The sequence below is a fragment of the Armigeres subalbatus genome, chromosome 1 (assembly GCF_024139115.2).
Source record: "Armigeres subalbatus isolate Guangzhou_Male chromosome 1, GZ_Asu_2, whole genome shotgun sequence".
Classification (NCBI taxonomy): Eukaryota; Metazoa; Arthropoda; class Insecta; order Diptera; family Culicidae; genus Armigeres; species Armigeres subalbatus.
In genome coordinates this window covers 58,282,216-58,306,161 of record NC_085139.1, presented here as the reverse complement: position 1 = coordinate 58,306,161, position 23,946 = coordinate 58,282,216, and the positions used below count along the sequence as shown (strand labels likewise).

General features: G+C 41.4%; 1 protein-coding gene across 2 annotated transcripts; it reads right to left on the bottom strand.

Annotated features, from left to right (window-relative positions):
• Positions 1-1,562: 1,562 nt before the first annotated feature.
• LOC134225928 (zinc finger protein 26-like) lies at positions 1,563-23,892 on the bottom strand. Of its 2 annotated transcripts, none has more exons than XM_062706382.1 (4): positions 23,645-23,892; positions 23,226-23,578; positions 22,753-22,867; positions 1,563-2,804 (listed from the first exon to the last, which is right to left on the bottom strand). In XM_062706382.1, the coding sequence occupies exons 1-4, from the start codon at positions 23,665-23,667 to the stop codon at positions 1,799-1,801; spliced, it is 1,497 nt and encodes a 498-aa protein (XP_062562366.1). In that variant the 5' UTR covers positions 23,668-23,892; the 3' UTR covers positions 1,563-1,798. The 2 variants fall into 2 exon arrangements, with proteins under 2 accessions (XP_062562366.1, XP_062562359.1); XM_062706375.1 differs by having other exon boundaries at positions 22,753-22,879; positions 23,645-23,888.
• Between the last annotated feature and the right edge of the window lie 54 nt (positions 23,893-23,946).

The window sequence follows — 23,946 nt, the reverse complement described above, 5'->3', positions numbered from 1 at the left end:
GCACAAAGAGAAAACTGTGTAAACAACCTTAGGGATTGCTTGTGTGGAAAAAAGTGCTACAACCTGATGTACATTTTTACATGCGATTTACTCCCCTCTGCATGGGGTTTGTTGATTGAGTGACGTCACATAACATTGAGGGGGTACTTGCGGTTATTGGTGATCACCGGCATCCGGTGGCGAATGGGTGGCAGGAGGCAGGTAGGTTGACGTTGACGCAGGTTGGGTTACGCAACGGACGGAGGCTTGGCGACGTACCGGATGGAGGTTGAACGATGCGCCTGTACGCTAGCTTGACGATGATCAAGGCTGGAGGATGAACCGGGCGAAGGCCGGGGCGGCGTACGTGCTCGAGGCCAGGCGACGTACGGTATGGAGGCTTGGCGACGCACCGGGTGAAGGCTTGATGAGGCGCCGGGCGAAGGCTTGGCGACGTACTGGATGGAGGCTTGTGGATGCGCCGGGTGAAGGCTTGGCGATCCACCGGACGACGGCTTGACGATGTGTCGGGCAAGGGCTTGGCGATCCACAGGACAAGAGCTTGACGATGTGCCGGACGATGGCTTGATGATGCGCCGGGCGAGGGCTTGACGATCCCCCGGATGATAGCTTGACGATGCGCCGGGCGAGGGCTTGACGATCCCCCGGATGATAGCTCGATGCGCCGGGCGAGGGCTTGGCGATCCACAGGACGAGAGCTTGACGATGCACCGGGCGTTAGCTTGGCGATCCGCCGAACGAGAGCTTGACGATGCGTCAACAAAATGGCCGCACTTACTAGCGACCGGCGTGGCAACTTTTTGTTGCGATGGGTGACGCCGAAAGCTGTCCCGCGATGTCGATGGCGACGCACCGGCCACGTGGATACAGTAATGACGGAATGGCCGCTGACGGAACACAGATAGGAATGGCACTCTCGCCAAGATGGCGGAATTCTTCCACTAAAGACCGTTGCTGTGTCCGGAGCCCTGTCCGAATCGTCCGAGGCTAACCCTGGGAAATTCAATCCACCGCTTGTGACACCAAGCGATGGGGAAAAAGGCCGCTCTGGACCTGACCGCATGGTTAGCACCCTCTGTGACGTCACGAATGTGATTTTTACCTTTTTCTCCGTTTTCTCACTCGCCCTTCTCGGTTATCACACTTGGCACACCGGCAATCCTTTTAAAAAATCTTACACAGTATATTTCACAACTAAATATTTTTTTAACTACGTTATACGTTTTACTTATAGGTTCCGACTCGCACTTCCACTCTTTTCGCGGTCATGGAAGTTATTGATCTTCCTCCTATACATGGGACAGTTATGCGTATAACGGCAGTAAAGCTATATCCACGTTAAATTTCGGACAATTATATAATGTTCCTTTGGTTTGTCACAATTTAAAAAATTGATGGTGTTAACACAGGTGTGCATTGGCGCGTTGATTAATGGTATGCCACTCACACAGCAAGGATGGGACGGCGGAATATAATCATAAGCAATGTACCTAATTCAATGTGAATTCTCTGCTGTAATACCCAGGGAGGTTCTCTATGTCAAGTTCAAAAGTGCGCTAAAATCCGACGGAATTGTGCTACTTGTTTATTATGAGAAATAAACAAAAATCAGTTTAATTAAATAAGGGTGCCCTTACCTGACATACCTTCGGCTCTGCCAAATCTACATTCAATCTGAATGATTCATGACACTACGACTAAAAATACACTAACGTTGAGAATTATGATAAAGAGATGCACAAAATGAACTCGACATCAATCACATGAGAACTTCTAAAATCTACGCGACCGTCAGCAACTATTCGCCAAGAATCGAAGAAGGGCTGTTCGGATACATCAGGAACTTGGGCTCCTGCCCGCTGCACTGACAGCAATCGTGTGGTTTGATTAGCAGCGGTGTCTCGTGGTTTCGCAGGTGCTCGACGAAGGGATCGATCGCCTCGAATATCTCCGTACAGGCGTTACAGTCGCATAGCTCGTACGGTGGCGGTGGGGTTCGTTGTGAACCGGAAGTCGTTTCATTGTCCTCATCTTGTATGAAGCATTGTGGCAGATGGCTGTCGTAGGCCTCTAGGTCAAGGAATTTCTCGTAGCATACGATGCAAACCAGTTTGGGATTGTCTGTGACTGTTTCGTTGGCGTCAGTTGCTCCTTCTGAGAGCGGTTCCAGCATGACTACGTAACGACCTTTCTTTTCTCCCTCCCAGCTATTTGTGGGCTTGGCGGATTTATTTCGCTTTGGGGGCAATTCTTTATATTCGGGGATCGGTTTATCTGGATGAAGATTTTTGAGATGGAAGATGTAGCGTCCCCGCCGAGAGAAGGTCCTGTCACAGTATTCGCACTTACCGAACGTCATCAAACGGCAGCCATTATTTTTTAGGTGCGATTGGAGTTCATTGTTTGTCATGAACTGCATGCCACATGTCTCGCAGGTGATGTAAAGATCGGTTCTGTGCCGGAGCATATGTTGTCTCAGGTGAGCAGGAGACGGGAAAATCTGTCGGCATTCCGTGCATTCGGTAGTGTTTTTCTGGGAACGGTGGACAGCAAACTTGTGGCCGTTCAGGTTTTGTTTTGTTCGGAACGTCAGCTGACAGAAGCAACATGTGTACCGACTGAGCTGAATTTGCTTCTTCAGGGGCGGCGGAGTTCGTCGGTCTGGGTTGACGTACTTCTCGCAGAGGACGCTCAACTCTGACAGATCGTCGTGTTCCAGGGATTCCGGGGCAACTACTGTAGCTTCATCGTCATCTTTCTTGGTGGAAATATCCGTTGTCCACTTAACGTACGAGTCCATATAACTGAGGGAAGAATAAAAAAATTCTTTTAATTATGGGCCAATCAGATTCGAAAATAAATAGCGGAAAATACATATTCTTGGCAGACTAAGACATTGGCCAAATTGAAAGATAAAAATAATGAATAATTACACTAAAACACGGGTACAACTCAAATGGTATACATTTGTATGCTCTTCCTTCAATGATTGGTATTCACTAACTATAACAGCTTTTACAACAAACTCAGTAAATTTAATATTAAACTAACAGGTCAACCTTTCTTTTATCAGCATTGCAATTTCTATCATCAACAATGAGTTTGTTCCATTTAGCAACTATAGACATGGAAGTAGAAAACTGGTAATGTATTGGTGCCAAATGCTGGGTAAAGCGTACCATTGGTACTTCGCGTACCTGAAGGAATAAAATAGACCCCATCTCGCGGTCCTTAGCCTCTTACCCAGCAACTCCTATCCCTACCTCCCCGCGGTGCTGGCCGGGATGCGAGCAACCTTAGGGAAGATCGGGTAACCAACCCCGGTGGGAACTATGGTCGTATGCTGACAGGGAAGGGGGGGTTTGCTTCTCTCCGGAGGTGCAAATCTTATTGAGCGTCTGTTCTCCATGTCAGGATCAGCTCACAACAGCGTCTGTTCTTCATGTTAGGGGCGGCTGATCATCGTCCGAGTGCCAGCAAGGGACTCTAAGTGAAACTGTGCACCATGGTCCTCCGGAAATTTAGGGGGTTTGGTGTCAGGCCCTGCAAGCCAGCCTTTAAAAAATCATAAGCAACGAACAATCAACAAGAGAGTATGGACTGGAACCATCGACGAAGACCACTGCGACGAAAAGGGACTAGCGATTGGAAACTCGGTTCGTGGAACTGCAAATCTCTCAACTTCATCGGGAGCACACGCATACTCGCCGATGTGCTCAAGGACCTTGGATTCGGCATCGTAGCGCTGCAGGAGGTTTGTTGGAAGGGATCAATGGTGCGAACGTTTAGAGGTAAGCATACCATCTACCAGAGCTGCGGCAACACACACGAGCTGGGAACAGCTTTCATAGTGATGGGCGATATGCAAAGGCGCGTGATCGGGTGGTGGCCGATCAATGAAAGAATGTGCAGGTTGAGGATCAAAGGCCGGTTCTTCAACTTCAGCATAATCAACGTCCATAGCCCACACTCCGGAAGCACTGATGATGATAAGGACGCATTCTACGCGCAGCTGGAACGTGAGTACGACAGCTGCCCAAGCCACGATAGGAGATTTGAACGCTCAGGTTGGCCAAGAGGAGGAGTTTAGACCGACTATTGGAAAGTTCAGCGCTCACCGGCTGACGAACGAAAACGGCCTACGACTAATTGATTTCGCCGCCTCCAAGAATATGTCCATTCGCAGCACCTACTTCCAACACAGCCTCCCGTATCGGTTCACCTGGAGATCACCACTGCAGACAGAATCACAAATCGACCACGTTCTGATTGATGGACGGCACTTCTCCAACATTATCGACGTCAGGACATATCGTGGCGCAAACATCGACTCTGACCACTATCTGGTGATGGTTAAACTGCGCCCAAAACTATCCGTCATCAACAATGTTCGGTACCGACGACCGCCGCGGTACGACCTAGAGCGACTGAAGCAACCTGATGTCGCCACTGCATACGCGCAGCATCTCGAGGCAGCGTTGCCGGAAGAGGGTGAGCTCGATGGGGCCCCTCTTGAGGACTGCTGGAATACAGTCAAAGCAGCCATTAACGACGCAGCGGAGAACAACGTCGGGTATATGGGTCGAAGTCGACGGAACGATTGGTTCGACGAAGAGTGCAGACAGATTCTGGAGGAGAAGGACGCAGCGCGGGCGGTCGCGCTGCAGCAAGGTACCCGGCAGAACGTGGAACGCTATAGACGGAAGCGGAGACAGCAGACCCGCCTTTTTCAGGAGAAGAAACGCCGCCTGGAAGAAGCGGAGTGCGAGGAGATGGAACAGCTGTGCCGTTCTCAAGATACACGCAAGTTCTATCAGAAGCTCAACGCATCCAGCAAAGGCTTCGTGCCGCGAGCCGAAATGTGCCGGGATAAGGATGGGAGCATCTTGACGGACGAACGTGTGGTGATCGAAAGGTGGAAGCAGCACTACGAGGAACATTTGAATGGCGCTGAGAGTACAGGCAGTGAAAGTCAAGGCAGCGGAGGAGATGCGTACGTCAGTTCAGCGGACGATGGAAGCCAACCAGCCCCCACCTTGAGAGAAGTTAAGGATGCCATACAACAGCTAAAGACCCATAAAGCAGCTGGTAAGGATGGTATCGAAGCTGAGCTCATCAAGATGGGTTCGGAAAAGCTAGCCACGTGCCTGCACAAACATAGTCAGAGTCTGGGAAACTGAACAGCTACCGGAGGAGGAGGGGTTATATGCCCCATCAACAAGAAAGGCGACAGGCTGGAGTATGAGAACTTTCGAGCGATCACCATCCTTAATGCCGCCTACAAAGTGATATCCCAGATCATCTTCTGACGTCTGTCACCATTAGTGAATGAGTTCGTGGGAAGTTATCAAGCCGGCTTCGTTGACGGCCGCTCGACAACGGACCAGATCTTTACTGTACGGCAAATCCTTAAAAAATGCCGTGAATACCAGGTCCCAACGATCCATCTGTTCGTTGATTTCAAGGCGGCATACGACAGTATAACCGCGTAGAGCTATGGAAAATTATGGACGAGAACAGCTTTCCTGTGAAGCTTACCAGACTGATCAAAGCAACGGTGGATGGTGTGCAAAACTGTGTGAAGATTTCGGGCGAACCCTCCAGTTCGTTCGAATCGCGCCGGGGACTAAGACAAGGTGACGGATTTTCGCGCCTGTTGTTCAACATTGCGCTAGAAGGTGTCATGCGGAGAGCCGGGTGTAACAGCCGGGGAACGATTTTCAACAGATCCAGTCAATTTATTTGTTTCGGGGATGACATGGACATTGTCGGCCGAACATTTGCAAAGGTGTTGTACACCCGCCTGAAACGTGAATTAACAAAAGTTGGACTGGTGGTGAATGCGTCAAAGACAAAGTACATGCTTGTGAGCGGAACCGAGCGCGACAGGGCCCGCCTGGGAAGCAGTGTTACGATAGACGGGGATACCTTCCTATGGTGTTCGCTTCCGATCCGGCAGGTACGAGACGGCGTGGAGCGCAGCGAGCGAGATGGGCAGACCAGGTGCAAAACGACTTGGCGAGCGTGGGGCGTATTCGAGGATGGAGAGATGCGGTCTCGAACCGTGTATTGTGGCGTCAAATTGTTGATTCAGTGTTATCTGTTTAGATGTAGACTAAATAAATGAAATGAATCCCAAAAACAGCGTAAAAAAGTCGCTTAAAAGCGACTCCAGTGTACAATGATTCATGCTTAAAGGGAAATGTTATGATAGTAACTGTCGAATAATTGTACCATAGATAGCCATGATGAATTGTTATAATAAAACATTCATCAATTCGTTATACTTCAAACGGGGCTACCCCAAATGGCATAATGCCGTTTGGCATAATGCCATTGGGCATAAACAAGTTGAATGGCCAGGGGCCTTTTGGCATAACGACCGTTTGGCATAATAAAGAAAAATAGTCATAATAATTTTAGGGCCATTTGGCATAACGACCATTCGGCATACAAATTAAAAGAATTCTAGAAACTCTAGGCAGAAGCTAATTCCGGGTAAAATTTAATTTAAATGAAGAAATAATGTGCTAATTTGCCTTATTTCTGAAAAATGTAATTTTTAAAGTTTTTTTTTGTCCAAATGTGTACTTTAATCTACTCATTAGAATTCTTTCTCGTTGCGATCTTTTGAAAAATTGATCATCTAGTCTTCTGCCTTCTTTCGGAAAAGGCGTACTTTTGAAGGGGTCATATACTCTTTTGCCTTTTTCCGGGCAAATGCATACTTTTAAAGGAGTCATCTATTCTTTTGCCTTTTTTTTGGGCAAATGCATACTTTTAAAGAAGGAATCATCCACTCTATTGCCTTATTTCGGACAAATGTGTACTTTTAAAGAAGAAGTCATCTTCATCCCGGGCAAATGCGTACTTTTAAGGAATGAGTCATCGACTCTTTTGCCTTATTCCGGGCAAAAGCATACTTTTAATTAGGGAGTCATCTACTCTTTTGCCTTATTCCAAGCAAATGCGTACTTTTAAAAGAAGGGGTCATCTACTCTCTTGCCTTTTCCGGGAAAATGTATACTTCTAAAGAAGGAGTCATCTGCTCTTTTGCATTATCCCGGGCAAATGCGTACTTTAAAAAAATGAGTCATCTACTCTTTCGCCTTTTTTCGGGCAAATGCATACTTTTAAAGAAAGAGTCATCTACTCTTTTGCCTTATTCCAGGTAAATACATACTTCTAAAAATGGAAATTAGGGGCTGTCCATTAGGGCAGTTCAAATTTCAAAAATGTTAGAAAATTCCAACTCCCATGTGTCTATTAGCATCATTTTGGTAATATAGGAGTCCTGGCAAAATTTCAGGCAATTCGGTGGCCATTTAGGGGTGGCGCGAAGTCAATTTACGTTTATATGGAAATTTGTATGGGAGAAACTTAAAATTTATTCAAGTCTCCCTACAACTGTCTATTTGTGATGAATTCAAATAAACATCCCAACCTCCATTTTTGGAATCTATTTGAGCTCAACCAGTGGATAACTCATTAATTTTAATTTATATTTCCACTGCTACGTTGAGGCTAATTACACCATTTTAGCCATTTATTTATATCATATTCACACTGTCAATAGAGCAGTTCAATCCACTCATAACTAATGTGTTATCCGGAGGTCTCATTTAAGGCTGCCTCACACCTCGGGAAAATTTTCCAGCGGATTTTGAGCCCCGTGTATTTTAAATGGGGCCGGGATTTTGATTTTCCGTGTCCAAATTCCGAAAACATCGCATATGCAAAAATGCATGGGGAAAAAATCCGCGAACCAAATTCCCGAGGTGTGAGGCTACCTTTATATAGATTCCAAAAAGGGATGTTGGGGATGTTTATTTGAATTAATCACAAATAGTCAGTTGTAGGAAGACTTGAATAAATTTTAAGTTTCTCCCATACAAATTTCCATATAAACGTAAATTGACTTCGCGCCACCCCTAAATGGCCACCGAATTGCCTGAAATTTTGCCAGGACTCATATATTACCAAAATGATGCTAATAGACACATGGGAGTTGGAATTTTCGAACATTTTTGAAATTTGAACTGCCCTACTGTCCATATACCACGTGGACAGGTTTTGGTCAGTTCCAGATACCCCCCTCCCCCAGCGTGAACAATTGTTCATATATTTCAAAAATTTGTATGAGCCGCGGACATTCGTCATACTCCCCCTCCCCCCTAAAAAGTCCACGTGGTATATGGACAGTAGGGTGGTTCAAAAAATCGATTTTGCTCCACAGTGCTCATCTGATTCTTTACCATGTTCTGAGTGTCCTCTGAAAATTAGAGCTCATTTGGATTAAAGGGCAGCAGGGCAGCAGGGACTATGTCCAAGGGCTTGACGATCCCTCCCCAGGCCATCTGCGAGTTGTGGGGCTTGCCTAGGATGTGGTGGGGTTTGACAGTGGGCCCTGTTAAACCTCTATAAAAAGCTGCATGTATCCGCAAGTAGGCCCCACCAAAGCGACCGTGTGCCGCTCAAAGCGCACAAGCCCAAGTCCTGGTGTTAGGTGGGACGCTAAACAGCCCTGACACGACGGCCCTCCGACGAGACAGGAGGTTTGCGCAGGCCCAATAAGCCGCCTAGAAAACCAATCATTACGAACAATATAAGAGATAATGCGACTCGATATAATCGGCAATTGCTTGGGCGACGAATACAGGATCACGATTGGAAGCTTGGAACATGGAATTGCAAGTCGCTAGGTTTCGCTGGTTGCGACAGGATGATCTACGATGAATTACATCCCCGCAACTTCGACGTCGTGGCGCTGCAGGAGATTTGCTGGACAGGACAGAAAGTGTGGAAAAGCGGGCATCGAGCGGCTACCTTCTACCAAAGCTGTGGCACCACCAACGAGCTGGGAACCGGCTTCATAGTGCTGGGTAAGATGCGCCAACGCGTGATTGGGTGGCAGCCAATCAACGCAAGGATGTGCAAGCTGAGGATTAAAGGCCGTTTCTTCAACTATAGCATCATCAACGTGCACTGCCCACACGAAGGGAGACCCGACGACGAGAAAGAAGCGTTCTACGCACAGCTGGAGCAGACATACGATGGATGCCCACTGCGGGACGTTAAAATCGTCATCGGTGACATGAACGCACAGGTAGGAAGGGAGGAAATGTATAGACCGGTCATCGGACCGGATAGTCTGCACACCGTATCGAATGACAACGGCCAACGATGCATAAACTTCGCAGCCTCCCGCGGAATGGTAGTCCGAAGCACCTTCTTTCCCCGCAAAAATATCCACAAGGCCACATGGAGATCACCTAACCAAGAAACGGAAAACCAAATCGATCACGTTCTAATCGACGGTAAATTCTTCTCCGACATCACGAATGTCCGCACTTACCGCAGTGCGAATATTGAATCCGACCACTACCTCGTTGCAGTATGCCTGCGCTCAAAACTCTCGACGGTGTACAACACGCGTCGAAGTCGGACGCCGCGGCTTAACATTGGGCGGCTACAAGACGGTAGACTACCCGACTAGAAGAGCATAACAAAAATTGAACACAATTTTAACATATTGTGATATTTATAACTTATTTTGATACAATTTTGTTCTCAGTAGCCATTATCTTTCAAATGCTGTAACAGGATTATATCATAATATGATTTGAAAAATGCTTAACACAGAATTGCCCAATAGTAGGCAATTAAAATAGATGTAGCAAAGTCTTCCAGCCATAGATATCACAACGCTGATATAATTTGAAAAGGTTGCCTTATTTGTAATGTTGTTAATTTCATGTGCTCGAAAAATATTCTTATTCAAACAAAAACAAAAAACTATGATTGTTGATCACAATCTGGAGACCTATCACGACCTGTAAAAATTCCAACTGCACAGAAACAATATTTTGTATCTGATTCTGTTATAAATTTCTAACAAAATATGTTATTTTTATGATAAAATTGTAAAAAAATTTGATAGTTTTTTGTTTCCAGTAGTGTAGTTTTTGATAGAAATTTAGATATTTTAACAACATCCTGCACCATGTTTCTAACAAATTTTGTTATAAAAATTTAGTGTAACATAATAACATAGGATGATATAATTTTGATATGACCTTCTAGTCGGGTAGCCCAAGAATACGCGCAGCAGCTGGAAGTGGCACTTCCAACGGAAGAGCAGCTAGGCGCAGCGTCTCTTGAAGATGGCTGGAGAGATATTCGATCCGCCATTGGTAGCACCGCAACCGCTGCACTAGGCACGGTGCCCCCGGATCAGAGAAACGACTGGTATGACGGCGAATGTGAGCAGTTAGTGGAAGAGAAGAATGCAGCATGGGCGAGATTGCTGCAACACCGCACGAGGGCGAACGAGGCACGATATAAACAGGCGCGGAACAGACAAAACTCGATTTTCCGGAGGAAAAGCGCCAGCAGGAAGATCGAGACCGTGAAGAAACGGAGCAACTGTACCGCGCTAACAACACACGAAAGTTCTATGAGAAGTTAAACCGTTCACGTAAGGGCCACGTGCCACAGCCTGATATGTGTAAGGACATAAACGGGAACCTTCTTACGAACGAGCGTGAGGTGATCCAAAGGTGGCGGCAGCACTACGAAGAACACCTGAATGGCGATGTGGCAGACGAAGATGGCGGTATGGTGATGGACCTGGGAGAACGCGCGCAGGACATAATTCTACCGGCTCCGGATCTCCAGGAAATCCAGGAGGAGATTGGCCGGCTGAAGAACAACAAAGCCCTGGGGTTGACCAACTACCAGGAGAGCTATTTAAACACGGTGGTGAGGCACTGGCTAGAGCGCTGCACTGGGTCATTACCAAGATTTGGGAGGAGGAAGTTTTGCCGCAGGAGTGGATGGAAGGTGTCGTGTGTCCCATCTACAAAAGGGCGATAAGCTGGATTGTAGCAACTACCGCGCAATCACATTGCTGAACGCCGCCTACAAGGTACTCTCCCAAATTTTATGCCGTCGACTAGCACCAACTGCAAGGGAGTTCGTGGGGCAGTACCAGGCGGGTTTTATGGGCGAACGCTCCACCACGGACCAGGTGTTCGCCATTCGCCAAGTACTGCAGAAATGCCGCGAATACAACGTGCCCACACATCATCTATTCATCGACTTCAAAGCCGCATATGATACAATCGATCGGGACCAGCTATGGCAGCTAATGCACGAACACGGTTTTCCGGATAAACTGACACGGTTGATCAAAGCGACGATGGATCGGGTGATGTGCGTAGTTCGAGTTTCAGGGGCATTCTCGAGTCCCTTCGAAACCCGCAGAGGGTTACGGCAAGGTGATGGTCTTTCGTGTTTGCTATTCAACATCGCTTTGGAAGGAGTAATACGAAGAGCAGGGATTAACACGAGCGGTACAATTTTCAATAAGTCCGTCCAGCTATTTGGTTTCGCCGACGACATAGATATTATGGCACGTAACTTTGAGAAGATGGAGGAAGCCTACATCAGACTGAAGAGGGAAGCTAAGCGGATCGGACTAGTCATCAACACGTCGAAGACGAAGTACATGATAGGCAGAGGTTCAAGAGAAGACAATGTGAGCCACCCACCGCGAGTTTGCATCGGTGGTGACGAAATCGAGGTGGTAGAAGAATTTGTGTACTTGGGCTCACTGGTGACTGCCGAAAATGACACCAGCAGAGAAATTCGGAGACGCATAGTGGCTGGAAATCGTACGTACTTTGGACTCCGCAAGACGCTCCGATCGAATAGAGTTCGCCGCCGTACCAAACTGACAATCTACAAAACGCTAATTAGACCGGTAGTCCTTTACGGACACGAGACCTGGACGATGCTCGTGGAGGACCAACGCGCACTTGGAGTTTTCGAAAGGAAAGTGCTGCGTACCATCTATGGTGGGGTGCAGATGGCGGACGGTACGTGGAGGAGGCGAATGAACCACGAATTGCATCAGCTGTTGGGAGAACCATCCATCGTTCACACCGCGAAAATCGGACGACACGTAGGGTGCGATGGGCCGGGCACGTAGGGTGCGATGGGCCGGGCACGTAGCCAGAATGTCGGACAGTAACCCGGTGAAAATGGTTCTCGACAACGATCCGACGGGCACAAGAAGGCGAGGTGCGCAGCGGGCAAGGTGGATCGATCAGGTGGAAGATGACTTGCGGACCCTCCGTAGACTGCGTGGTTGGCGACGTGTAGCCATGGACCGAGCCGAATGGAGAAGACTCTTATATACCGCACAGGCCACTTCGGCCTTAGTCTGAATAAATAAAATAATTGGATTAAAACTGATTTAGCACAAGCCGTTTCAAGTTTGCATGCAAATTAGTATGGGGAAATTTATTTTTTCGTTATACGGTTAATGACATTTTCCCATTAAGCGCAGTTTAAAAGAAAACCTACATAGCTAAAAGGGATACTCAACAGCCTTCACTCAACGAAAACCGCATGTTGATTAATCGTCCCAATAATTAGTAATCGAATTTAATCTATACCGTGGTTTTCTGGAGCTAATTGCATAACTCATCAACAGGCAACATTGCTGCTCGTGGCGCGAAAGATAGCACACACAAATTCAGGCTACTATGTTGCACTGCACATTTCAGTGATGCCCTCAAAGAAGTTTAACGAATGCCATTGCATTTGATACATCTTTTCAACGATTATGCCAAATGGCCTCGAGGTACCCAACAAATTATGCCAAATGGTCGTTATTCTAAATGGTCTTTATGCCAAATAGCATTATGCCAAATGGCTTTACGCCGTATGGGCTTCCCCCACTTCAAACCTAGTAGACCTATTTTTCCTTAACAAACATAAGGGTGCGTCCACAAATTACGTAACGCTTAGAGGGGGGAGGGGGGGTTGGTTGAAGTGTGACGACCCATACATAATTTTTAGATGCTTCATACAAAAAGTGTGACATAGGGGGAGGGGGGGTTGAAAATGCACAATTTTTGCGTTACGTAATCAATGGATCATCCCTAAAATCAAATGCACCAGCTTATGCAACAAGCGATTGAGCTGAATATTTAAGAGGTTGATTTTGCCAGCAACAGGCACAATCCTATTATAGGTGGTGTGCCGTAGAATACGACAACTTTTTTGAAGTACACTCCAAATAATCTAAACGTTGTTTCCACCTGAATTTTCAGGTACATTTTACGTGCACACGTAACTGCAAATGCTTCCGAAAATTCAGGTGAAACTTACGTGTCCGGTGAACTCTGTCCAAAACTCAGGTAGAACTTACCTGATTTTCACGTAGAATGAAAATTCTATCGAAAAATCAGGTAAAAGTTACGTGAATTTCAGGTGGAAAAGATCTACGTACTTTTTCAGGTGGAAACAACGTGCAGATTTTTTTGGCTGTAGAGTACGTCCTTCGGGAAAACATTAAGGGGTCATTTTGCAGAATCAAATTTGAGACTGTCACGAAAAGTGGTCAGGAAGTACGCGCTAATAACTCAGGCATCTTCAAACAGATTTTGATGGTGTTTATATCAATCGATCGACAAACTCTTTAAGATTTTGCACAACTATTAAAAGCAATTGAGTAAAGGCGCTAAACTATTGAAAAATGAATTTTATCAGGCACTGTTGAAAACTTGTTATACGCAGTTAATTGCCTACATTTCGGCTATTAGTCATCTGGCGCGTGAATTGATAAATATGAAAAATAAAATCGACAAATAATTAAAGGCAAGAAACCTATATTTACTGTTCTGAGTCGCTGCACTCTAATACTATCGACAGACATATGATTTCTGTACAGTGATACACGTACCATGTTGTAAGCGTACAGCAGCAGGATGACACACATATTTTTTCACCATTCGCTTTGTTACTATCGTATTATCTGCGTTACATATAGATTTTCTAACAAAATAATAAAAATGCATTTACCATTTTTACATAGTCTTTAAATATATTAAATAAATATTTCGGTAAAATCCGGCCTTTTGGTGATTATTTTTAACATTTTTATTGTTGTTCGAAACACACTTGGTGAATTTTCGATTTATGTAAAGAAACACTACGATCTGTAAAATTGCTAACAAAGTAAATTTGTCATAATCAAAATTATTTCACCAATATGTACCGCTTTTTTATGATTATTGGGATTGACAAAAAAACGCAAAATCCCTATTTACGCCCAAAAATATCACTTCGCCTAAAACGCCTAAATTTCCTAAAAAGAAAAGAATCTTTTCTTTCCTCAATTTACAACAACCAGTGAATACTAACTGCTCATTTTCATATAAAATCGATATAAAAAAAATATCCTATAATCTTGGGATTTTTCAAATATTTTTTAAATGTTATTTTTTTATAATCTAGACCTCGTGGCTGTGCTATCAGCGACCGTCTGAGTGTATTGTGTTGTTATGAGGTGAGGGTTCGATTCCCACTCCAATCGTGGAAACTCTTCGATATGCAAAATATTCCTCACCAGTCTACCAGGCATTGTTCGTTGTCTTACAAAATATATGTGTTCAGTCAGAACAATCACTGTGCGTTTTCGCATTCCTCGGATTTTGAAGGCGTTTTCCTGACTTTGTAGATTTGTAGATCTTTGCAGATTTAAGCTTACTCCAAAATGATTTCTTACATTTTCTGATATCCCATGTTTTAAGATACTAGAGCTTCGATTGGATCATTGTCATGATCTCAACTTTACAGAATATCTTCAGATACGTTTATCTCCGTAAATCATACAAATTCTTAATATTCCCACATTCTTTAAACCCTCCCGGGTAATCAAATACTTCAGATTCCTTAGATTTCGTTATTCAGAGTTTGACACATTATTTCAACTTTTGTTGATTTTTCAGTACATATACGGAAATGTCCTAGGTTCTCAAAATTATGTAAACCTCCATTCTCCAAATTTAGTAGACCCTCCAGAGTGTCCCAAGATTTTTTTGCTTCTGCTTTTTCGGATCTGGACCATTTTTTAAAATCAAATTTTTACGAATTCCATAGCGTATCCAGAATTTACAGATTCATCATGTGGGAATGCAGGACATTCTCCGGGAAATTCGGGTCAAGCAGGCTGAGTCCGGGACTGTCCTGCATAATCCGAGACGTCTGGACACTAAATGTTAAAATTAGTAAAAGGATTGTTGGATTTATCTGTTCTGTTAAGTATTACTTACGAAAAAAATCGTCTAATATCTTTTTGATAGATAATTAAATATAAAACACTTAAGCAGTGTTCATGTACGTTATTTCGTCACGTTGTTGTTTAGTTGTTCGGAAATAATTAGTTCAGATATAAATAGAAAATATGTTGACGTTTCCTTTTTATAATAAATTACAACAAACTAAGAAAAAAGATCAGCGTTCCAAACTTGTCTCAAACTCAGAATTTCAAAAGCTGATAATGGCAAAAGAAAATGATTTAAGGTCATCAAGTATAATCAGGACAAACATTTACAATATTTTTATAAATATATGCCTACTGAACAAATCATTTAGTAAATTTAGTGATATGAAGTAGCATATACATTTGTAAAATAAAGTAATTTAAATAAAAATGGAATATACAAATATATCGCCGACGTAAACGTTCATTGGTCGCTTTCATATTCCAACAAGAAAAAAAAAACATTTTTCTTATTATGTTTTAACGTCAATAATTGGTAGTGACCGCAACCAGGTGGCGCCATTGTATGCGTTACTAGCATTGCTAGCATTCAAATTTGCTTTGCGCTGTACCTGTAACGTTGAATACAACGGGCGCAGAGGAGGGTACGTATCAGCGTAGAATCATCATTGCTTGGGTAATACCACTGTGATTCTGGGTGACAGATATATGATTTTATGCTGTACAGTGATTTTCGCATCATATATCTGTCACAAGTATAATACGTTATTCTACGTTGATTTTGCGGTTGTGTCTCGGGTACAACCTTCTACTTTTCACCCCATACAACCCTGGGCTAGTCTAATACTTGTGACAGATATATGATGCGAAAATCACTGTACAACTTAAAATCATATATCTGTCACCCAGAATCACGGTGGTATTACCCAAGCAATGATGATTCTACGCTGATACGTACCCTGCTCTGCGCCCGTTGTATACAACGTTACAGGTACAGTGCAAAGCAAATTTAAATGCAAGCAATGCTAGTAACGCAAACAATGGCGCCATCTGGTTGCGGTCACTGCCCATCATTGACGTTAAAACATAATAAGAAAAATGTCTTTTTTCTTGTTGGAATATGAAAGTGACCAATTAACGTGTTCGTCGGCGATATGATTTTATATTCCATTTTAAATCAAACTATTATTTTAGAAATTTATATGCCACATCATTTCACTAAATTTACTAAATGATTCGTTCAGTAGGCATATAGGGTTAAGGCAGGTATTTTCGTCTTTTCGTCATAGTCTCGAAAACCAATGAAAGAGACACTTTTTTGACAAACTCATTCGTATCAAATCTTAAGCTCAGGAGATACGTTCTGCTATAGTGGAGCTCTAGCAAATGGATGTTGCTTTCGATGGTTTTAGCCCCTATGACGATGGACGGAAATAACTGTCGTGTCCCTATTTATAAAAATATTGTAACTGTTTGTCTTGGTTATAATTGATGACCTTAAATGATTTTCTTTTGCCGTTATCAGCTTTTTCGAATTCTGGTTTTCAGACGAGTGTGGAACGCTGATCTTTTTTCTTAGTTTCTTGTAAATATTTCTTATAAAAAGGAAACGTCAACATATTTTCTATTTATATTTGAACTAATTATTTCCTAACAATTAAATGAATATTTCATCACCTACAAGAACACTTCTTAAGTGTTTTATATTCGATTATCGATCAAAAAGAATTAGAAAATTGATTTATGTAAGTAATACTTAACAGCACAGATATCTCCATCAATCCTTCTACTAGTTTTAACATAAAGTGTCCAGACTTCTCGGATTATGCAGAACTGTCCTGGATTCAGCCTGCTTGATCCGAATCCGTGACGGGAAATGTCATATCAATGTCATGGGACTGATATGTTAATAACTTTTTTCACAAGTTATTTACAATTGTATGTTTTATATAAAAATGTAGCCCTTAAAAGATCCTAAAACTTTTCTAATTGGTCATTGCTCTTAATCTGAAATTAACGGCGTGAGAGCCGAATTAGTATCAAATGACATTAATGTCATGACATTTCGTGACGTTTTTTTAATTTAGTTATCATGTCTTGCACTTTATATTTAGAACAATGATCTGTTTGACAAAGTTATAGGATCCTTTAAGCATTACATGTCAATCAAAAAATCCAAAATGTAAATAACTTTTGAAAAAAAATATTAGCACATTAGTAATAGCAATCCCATGACATTTTTTTGACATTTCCCATCACTGATCCGAATTGCCCGGAAAATGTCCCGCATTACCACATGATGAATCTGTAAATTCTGGATAAGCTATGGTATTGGTAAGAAATTGGATTAAAAAAATTGATCCAGATCCGAAAAACCAGCCGAAAAAAGAAATCTGGGACACTCTAGAGGGTCTACTGAACTTGGAGAATGGAGGTTTAAATATTTTTGAGGATCTAGGCCATTTCGCCATTTCCGTATATGTACTGAAAAATCAACGAAAATTCAAAATATTTGTCAAACTCTGAATAACGCAGGAATCTAAGAAATTTGAAGTACAGCAACAGTTCGCTAACTGGGCGCCTTTTAACTGGACTGTTTTTTAGCTGGGCGTTCGCTAACTGGGCCAAAGCCCAGTTAAAAAGCAGTTATCCGTCAAAAAAACAACAACAAAGACTCGGTGACGAGGGGATTCTAAATGGTATATTCTTCAAGCTTCATGTAAAAGACGATCACAACAATGCATCGCGAGTTCCCTCGTCAGCCCAGTTAAAAAGCGGCTTTCGTTAACTGGGCTGGTGTTTTAGCCCAGTTAGCGAACGGTTGCTGTATTTGATTACCCGGGAGGATTTAAAGAATGTGGCAATATTAAGAACTTGTTTGATTTACGGAGTTAAACGTGTCTGAAGATATTCTGTAAAGTTAAGGTCATGGCAATGATCCAATTGAAGCTCTAGAATCTAAGAAAATGAGATATCAGAAAATGTGAGAAATCCTTTTGGAGTATCCTTAAATCAGCAAAGATCTACAAAGTCAGGAAAACGCCTTCAAAATCCGAAGAATGAAAAATTCACAGTGATTGTTCAGATTGTACACTTACATTTTTTTTTTTTGAGATCACGATAATAAAGAATATAATAATAAATACTTACATATTTTGTAAGACAACGGACAATGCCTGGTAGACTAGTTATGAAAATTTTGCATATTGAAGAATTTCCACGATTTTAGCGGGAACCGTTTTTTATAGAAGTTTTTTTAGGCGTAAATAGGGGTTTTGCGATTTTTGTCCATCCCAATAATCATAAAAAAGCTGTACATATTGGTAAAATAATTTTGATAAGGACAAATTAACTTTTTAGCAATTTTACAGATAGTAGTGTTTCTTTACATCAATCGAATATTCACCAAGTGTGTTTTGAACAACAATAAAAATGTTTTAAATAATCAGCAAAAGGCCGGATTTTAACGAAGTATGTATTTACATTTTATTAATATATTTACAGGTCATGGAAAATAAATTTTTATTATTTTGTAAGAAAAATCTGTATGTAACGCAGATAATACAATAGTAACACAGCGAATGGTGAGCGATTCCAAGCAACAGCATCAAAATTTAAGAAAATTTTTAATTCATGATTTTCTATTGAGTTGAAACTTTGCACAGTTTTTCAATTTCATCTAAATCGTCATTTTTCGATATCAAATCTTCATATTGAGTCACGACTAACTTTTCAAAAGGGTGTATGTGAAAATGGTTCAAAAATATTTAAAAAGCTGCACAGCAAAAACGGAATGTTCGATTGTTATGATTTTTTCAGCAAAGTTAGACAACAAAATGGTGATTCTTAAGAAAATGTGCACAGTAAAAAATTTTTTTGCCTTTAAAAATATCATTTTGTCACAAAACTCAAATATCTCAAAACCCTATCTTTTTTCGAACGTGATTTTTTAGGGAAAACGGTCCATTATATTAGCTATCTACCATAAAAATTTGGTGCTGGTAAACTAATAAACCAAAAAGTTATGACATTTAAAAAATTTAACAATTTTCACATATCGTAACCACAAAAAAATTTCCGTGTATTTTTTTTTTCAAGAATCGCAGTTTGATGCTGATTTTATTGTTAAGGGCCTTGCGTGAGTTAAACAAGTTGTTTGTATGATATTCCATATTTATGTATTCATCGATATTATGTATATTATATGTATAAATATTATATGTATAAATAAATAAAAATGAATTAATATTATCCTAAGTATTAAATTAAATGTGGCAGTTACACAATGTTGTTATAGAAACTCTAAGAGTTTTGGGTTTGAATTTTGGTATGGGTTATGATATCATGAAAACAGTTTATTAATACTTATTTTTATTTATTTTTATTCAATTTTTTAAAAATATCGAACACTTTTGAATTATTATCAGCACAGTTTGAGTATAGTTTTGCTTTAATTTTATTTTCCGACAATGGAATGAAACAGTGAAATTTTTGGGTTCCTTGGATCGTTTTCGCGTTATTAAATTGCTCGCTGAGCTCTGAAGCCTTTATTTCGTACTCTTCAGTAGTAGTAAAACAAAATGATAATTTGGTTAAATCTTTTTCTTTTCTACGATTTGCCCAACCAAAAAGTTCTTTCGCAGTTTTAATTGGATGCTCACGTTCTTTGGCTAAACTTGCTCTTGTGGCCATGCGCTTTATTGTTCCTCCAATAGCATCACAAGGACCTTTGCCATGTGATGTAGCAAAAAATGCCATTCTGCATCAATTCCGTACATTGATTTAAATTGACATAGGCTCGAAAAATTCTTACGATTTTTGTACTGCGACGCTGCTCCATCAGACATGAAATATATCTTTTGACTTCTTTATGCTTATCAACGCGTAAAAAGTTAATCATTTTTCAATGAACAAGTTTACGGATACTGAATCGTGTCTTAAATCTTCGGAAATTATAATAAAACTTAAGTGTTCAATTTGCGTACTTCCATTAAAATAAATAACGAATGGATGAATTGTAGCTTGTTGTACGTTCCAGTGATGGGACTGCACTTCATCTTGCAATACAAAGCTGTAATTTTCAGAAAAATCACAAATGACTAAAAATTCACCATTTTGTAATGTATTTTTCGTATTTTTAAAAAGCTGGATTGTTCTGTTTTAATGAAATCGTGAGGGATTAAACTTTCTAATTTCAAGCAAAAATATGACACAAACTCATCTACAGGTTTTACAATAGTTTCTATGTCACACCTATCCGTGGTCACCCATTGCTCAAATGATAACTGATCAATATATTTTTCTTCAAACTCAGCGAATAAAGTATTTTCCAATGATGAAGAATCTGGACAATCCGAACAAGATCGTAGATAGCAATTTGATGTTTTATTTTCACACAAAAGACTACCAGTTAACATTTTAATATCCTTTGTTAAATTGATTCTTTTCAAACTATGTAAAATAAGATTAATATTCTCATGGGTTGTGCACACACACACATTATGTGTTCCTGAATTGGAAAGAAGCTTACATTGCCTTGGCCGAAGGCTTGCAAATGAGGAAAAACCTATTTTAATATTATCGTGAATTTCCTTGATGCGTGTGTACGCTTCTTTCAAAGTCGTCATCATTAATCGTTTTTGGATTGCTTGACGCTTTCCATCTTTTTTACTGATACATAATCTTTTGACCAGGCATAGCTCGACTTACTTCATCATCTTCAAAATATTGAACTACTATTTCTTTTGTCTCATCTGTTAATGCAGTACTAGACCTAGTATTTTTGGTTGAAAGACAGTTATTCTTCAATTGTTTTGCCTCTTTTACTGTATTTCTATTGGTTTTGAACTCATCAATGGCATCCTGAATAGACCACGAACTTGGCAGCATCGACAAAATCAATAATTTTTCTTTCCTTGTCGTGGCTGCATTCGAGAACCTTTCCTTCATATTTATAATTACCTCATCGTAGTCTGTATTTTCCACATCATCAGGTCCTAATTTGAAGAGGTTTCTTTGTACAGCTTCGTTTATTTCACGGTATTTTTTCTCCGGGTAATAAACGTAGTCCATCTTACTCCATTTAATCGGAGTCACTTTTATCCCAGCTATGCCCTCGTTAAAGCGTTCGATGTTGACCTTTTGGATACACTCATCTTCCGATTGATTTGTTGAAACAGATTTCGCTGATGGTACGGTGGCAAGGCTCTCAGCACTTAATACTTCTGGTAATTCCTCAGTTGTTGTCGATACATCTGGCAATTCCTCAGTTGCTGTCGTTTTCGAACTTCCTGCGCTCTGCTCAACCGATGATATACAGATTGCTCTTTTGTCAACGTTTAGACGGCAGGACGTGCAAATGCGTAAATTTGTATTCAATGTGGACATTGGAGCATAACCAGTCGCTTTCAGTTTATCTATGGTGCTTTCGGTGAGATTTCGTAACTCTTTTGAACACTTTTTTCCATCAAACGGCCTACAACAGTTGAGAAAGCGGCTACTCATGTTGTTCGTAATATTTCAATAAACAAAATCACTTTTAAGTTTTTACTGACTAGTTTGGTGTCATTTGCTTGACTGAAGAAAAAATTACTATAAGATCTTTAACAACCTTAGTAGTAGTAATTTTTTGCTTTTTCGTGAGCATTGTCATGGTATGTACCTATCATGCATTTGTTGTTGTTGAAGATACCCGTTTCCTCCCGATCATAAAGTCTATTCTCTAAGAGGTATATTTTTTGCAGGTAAACTATAGACGTACACGTGTATATAAATCTTTGATTTTGCAGCTTTTGTCTTAACAATAACATTTCTGATATGTTTCTATCAACGTTATTATCAACAGGTTTCAACACTATTAAAAGAATTTTTCGCCAGTCACGTGCAATGAAAATTATGACACTATCAATACTTTTGATCACAACACTGGATCGTATCTAAGTTTCTTATAGATGCTATGAATAATTAAATCAAAATATCATGAAAACAACTTGTTTAAATCACGTCCCTTAACAATAAAATCTGCATCAAACTGCAATTCTCGAAATAACTTACACAGAAAAAATTTTTTTTTCACTAAATGTGAAAATTGTGAAATGTTTGAAATGTCATAACTTTTTTGTTTATTAGTTTACCATCACCAAATTTTAATGGTAGATAGCTAATATAATGGACCGTTTTCCCTAAAAAAATTACGTTCGAAAAAAGATAGGGTTTTGAGATATTTGAGTTTTTGTGACAAAAATTATATTTTTAAAGGCAAAAAATTTTTTTTTTTACTGTGCACATTTTCTTAAGAATCACCATTTAGTTGTCTAACTTTGCTGAAAAAATCATAATAATCGAACATTCCGTTTTTGCTGTGCAGCTTTTTAAATATTTTTGAACCATTTTCACTTACACCCTTTTGAAAAGTTAGTCGTGACTCAATATGAAGATTTGATATCGAAAAATGACGATTTAGATGAAATTGAAAAACTGTGCAGAGTTTCAAATATTTTCGAAATGGTCGCTCAGGATCGACTGACATGCCCCCGTGGAATGCCTCTGGTAAAAAATATGTGTGTCATCCTGCTGCTGTACGCGTACAACATGGTACGTGTATCACTGTACAGAAATCATATGTCTGTCGATAGTATAATATACACAGACAAACAGACATAATGATTGACACTTACCTTCGTAGTGCCGACTGCTTTTCAGCTTGACTCATTCGAGTCAACGCAACACCTGAAGCTCCCATTGATTCTCCGCTCTTGCTTTCCTTCAGTGACACTTCTGGCTGGATCATTGCTGCTTGAAAATCTACAATAAATGATTTAGATTCATGAACAGTTGGAATTTAGACTTATCGTGCTTATCCTATGAGTAAAGCTAGTATGAATACATCTTTGTCACGACACGAATTAGTACTCTCCCATTTAATTCCACTTGATTGTAACTTTAGTGATACGTATTTTGACCTCAACAGTAAGGCCGTCTTCAGTATTGCACTTGACTTGATTTATGAGACACTGAGGTCGAAATACGTATCTATAAATTTAAAATCAAGCACTGATTCGTCTCATGACAAGTGAAGACATTCCACTGAAAAGCTCTAAATAATGTCCCAACTCAAGTTCAGCCCAATTTAAAACCACAGCAGGCTCACCAGGGTCGTCCGGAAAAATTCCCGGCTTTTCCGGTCCATTGATGAACACCTTATCCTCCGGGTAATCGTAGAACAGCACCATGGCAGCGGGATCCGCCTTGCGTTTGGCCTTCAGTGCGGCATCGCAGCGCCGAACGATCTCTCGATACTCTATGATGCCTTCCAGGCGTATGGTGCACAGCCGGCATACTGCGTACGGAAAATCCTCCTCCAGGCTCAACCATATGCCCAAACACTCGCCGATAGTGTTGACGAAGGGCAGATCCACTTCGGTCCCGAACGTCCGAATGACCCAGTGTATGCTGTTCTGTGAGAAGCACAACCGACAGAACTGAGTTGGATCGTGACAGGGACTGCAAAACACAAATACACAGACTCGTTACAATGATTTTCAAAACAAGAAAACAATAAATAATTACACTTCCGGCAGAGCTTCCTCCATGGCGAAAAATTTCGTGAAAAATGCGATTCAAGATGGCTGCGAAACGCCCTTTCTTTTTGCAGTTTTGCACTTTGTTTACACCATCACTCCCGTAGTGACGGACGGGTGACAGGCCTTTGTTTACAATTCCTGCGCGACAGGGGAGACTGGACACTGGTAGAAAGTATCGAAAATGACGTTTACATAAACGTCCCATCGAACGCCGTGATACTTTATAATCCCTTTTTCAGGTGACACTGACGACGACAGATCGACCAGGGGAGCTGCACGCCTTCTGAA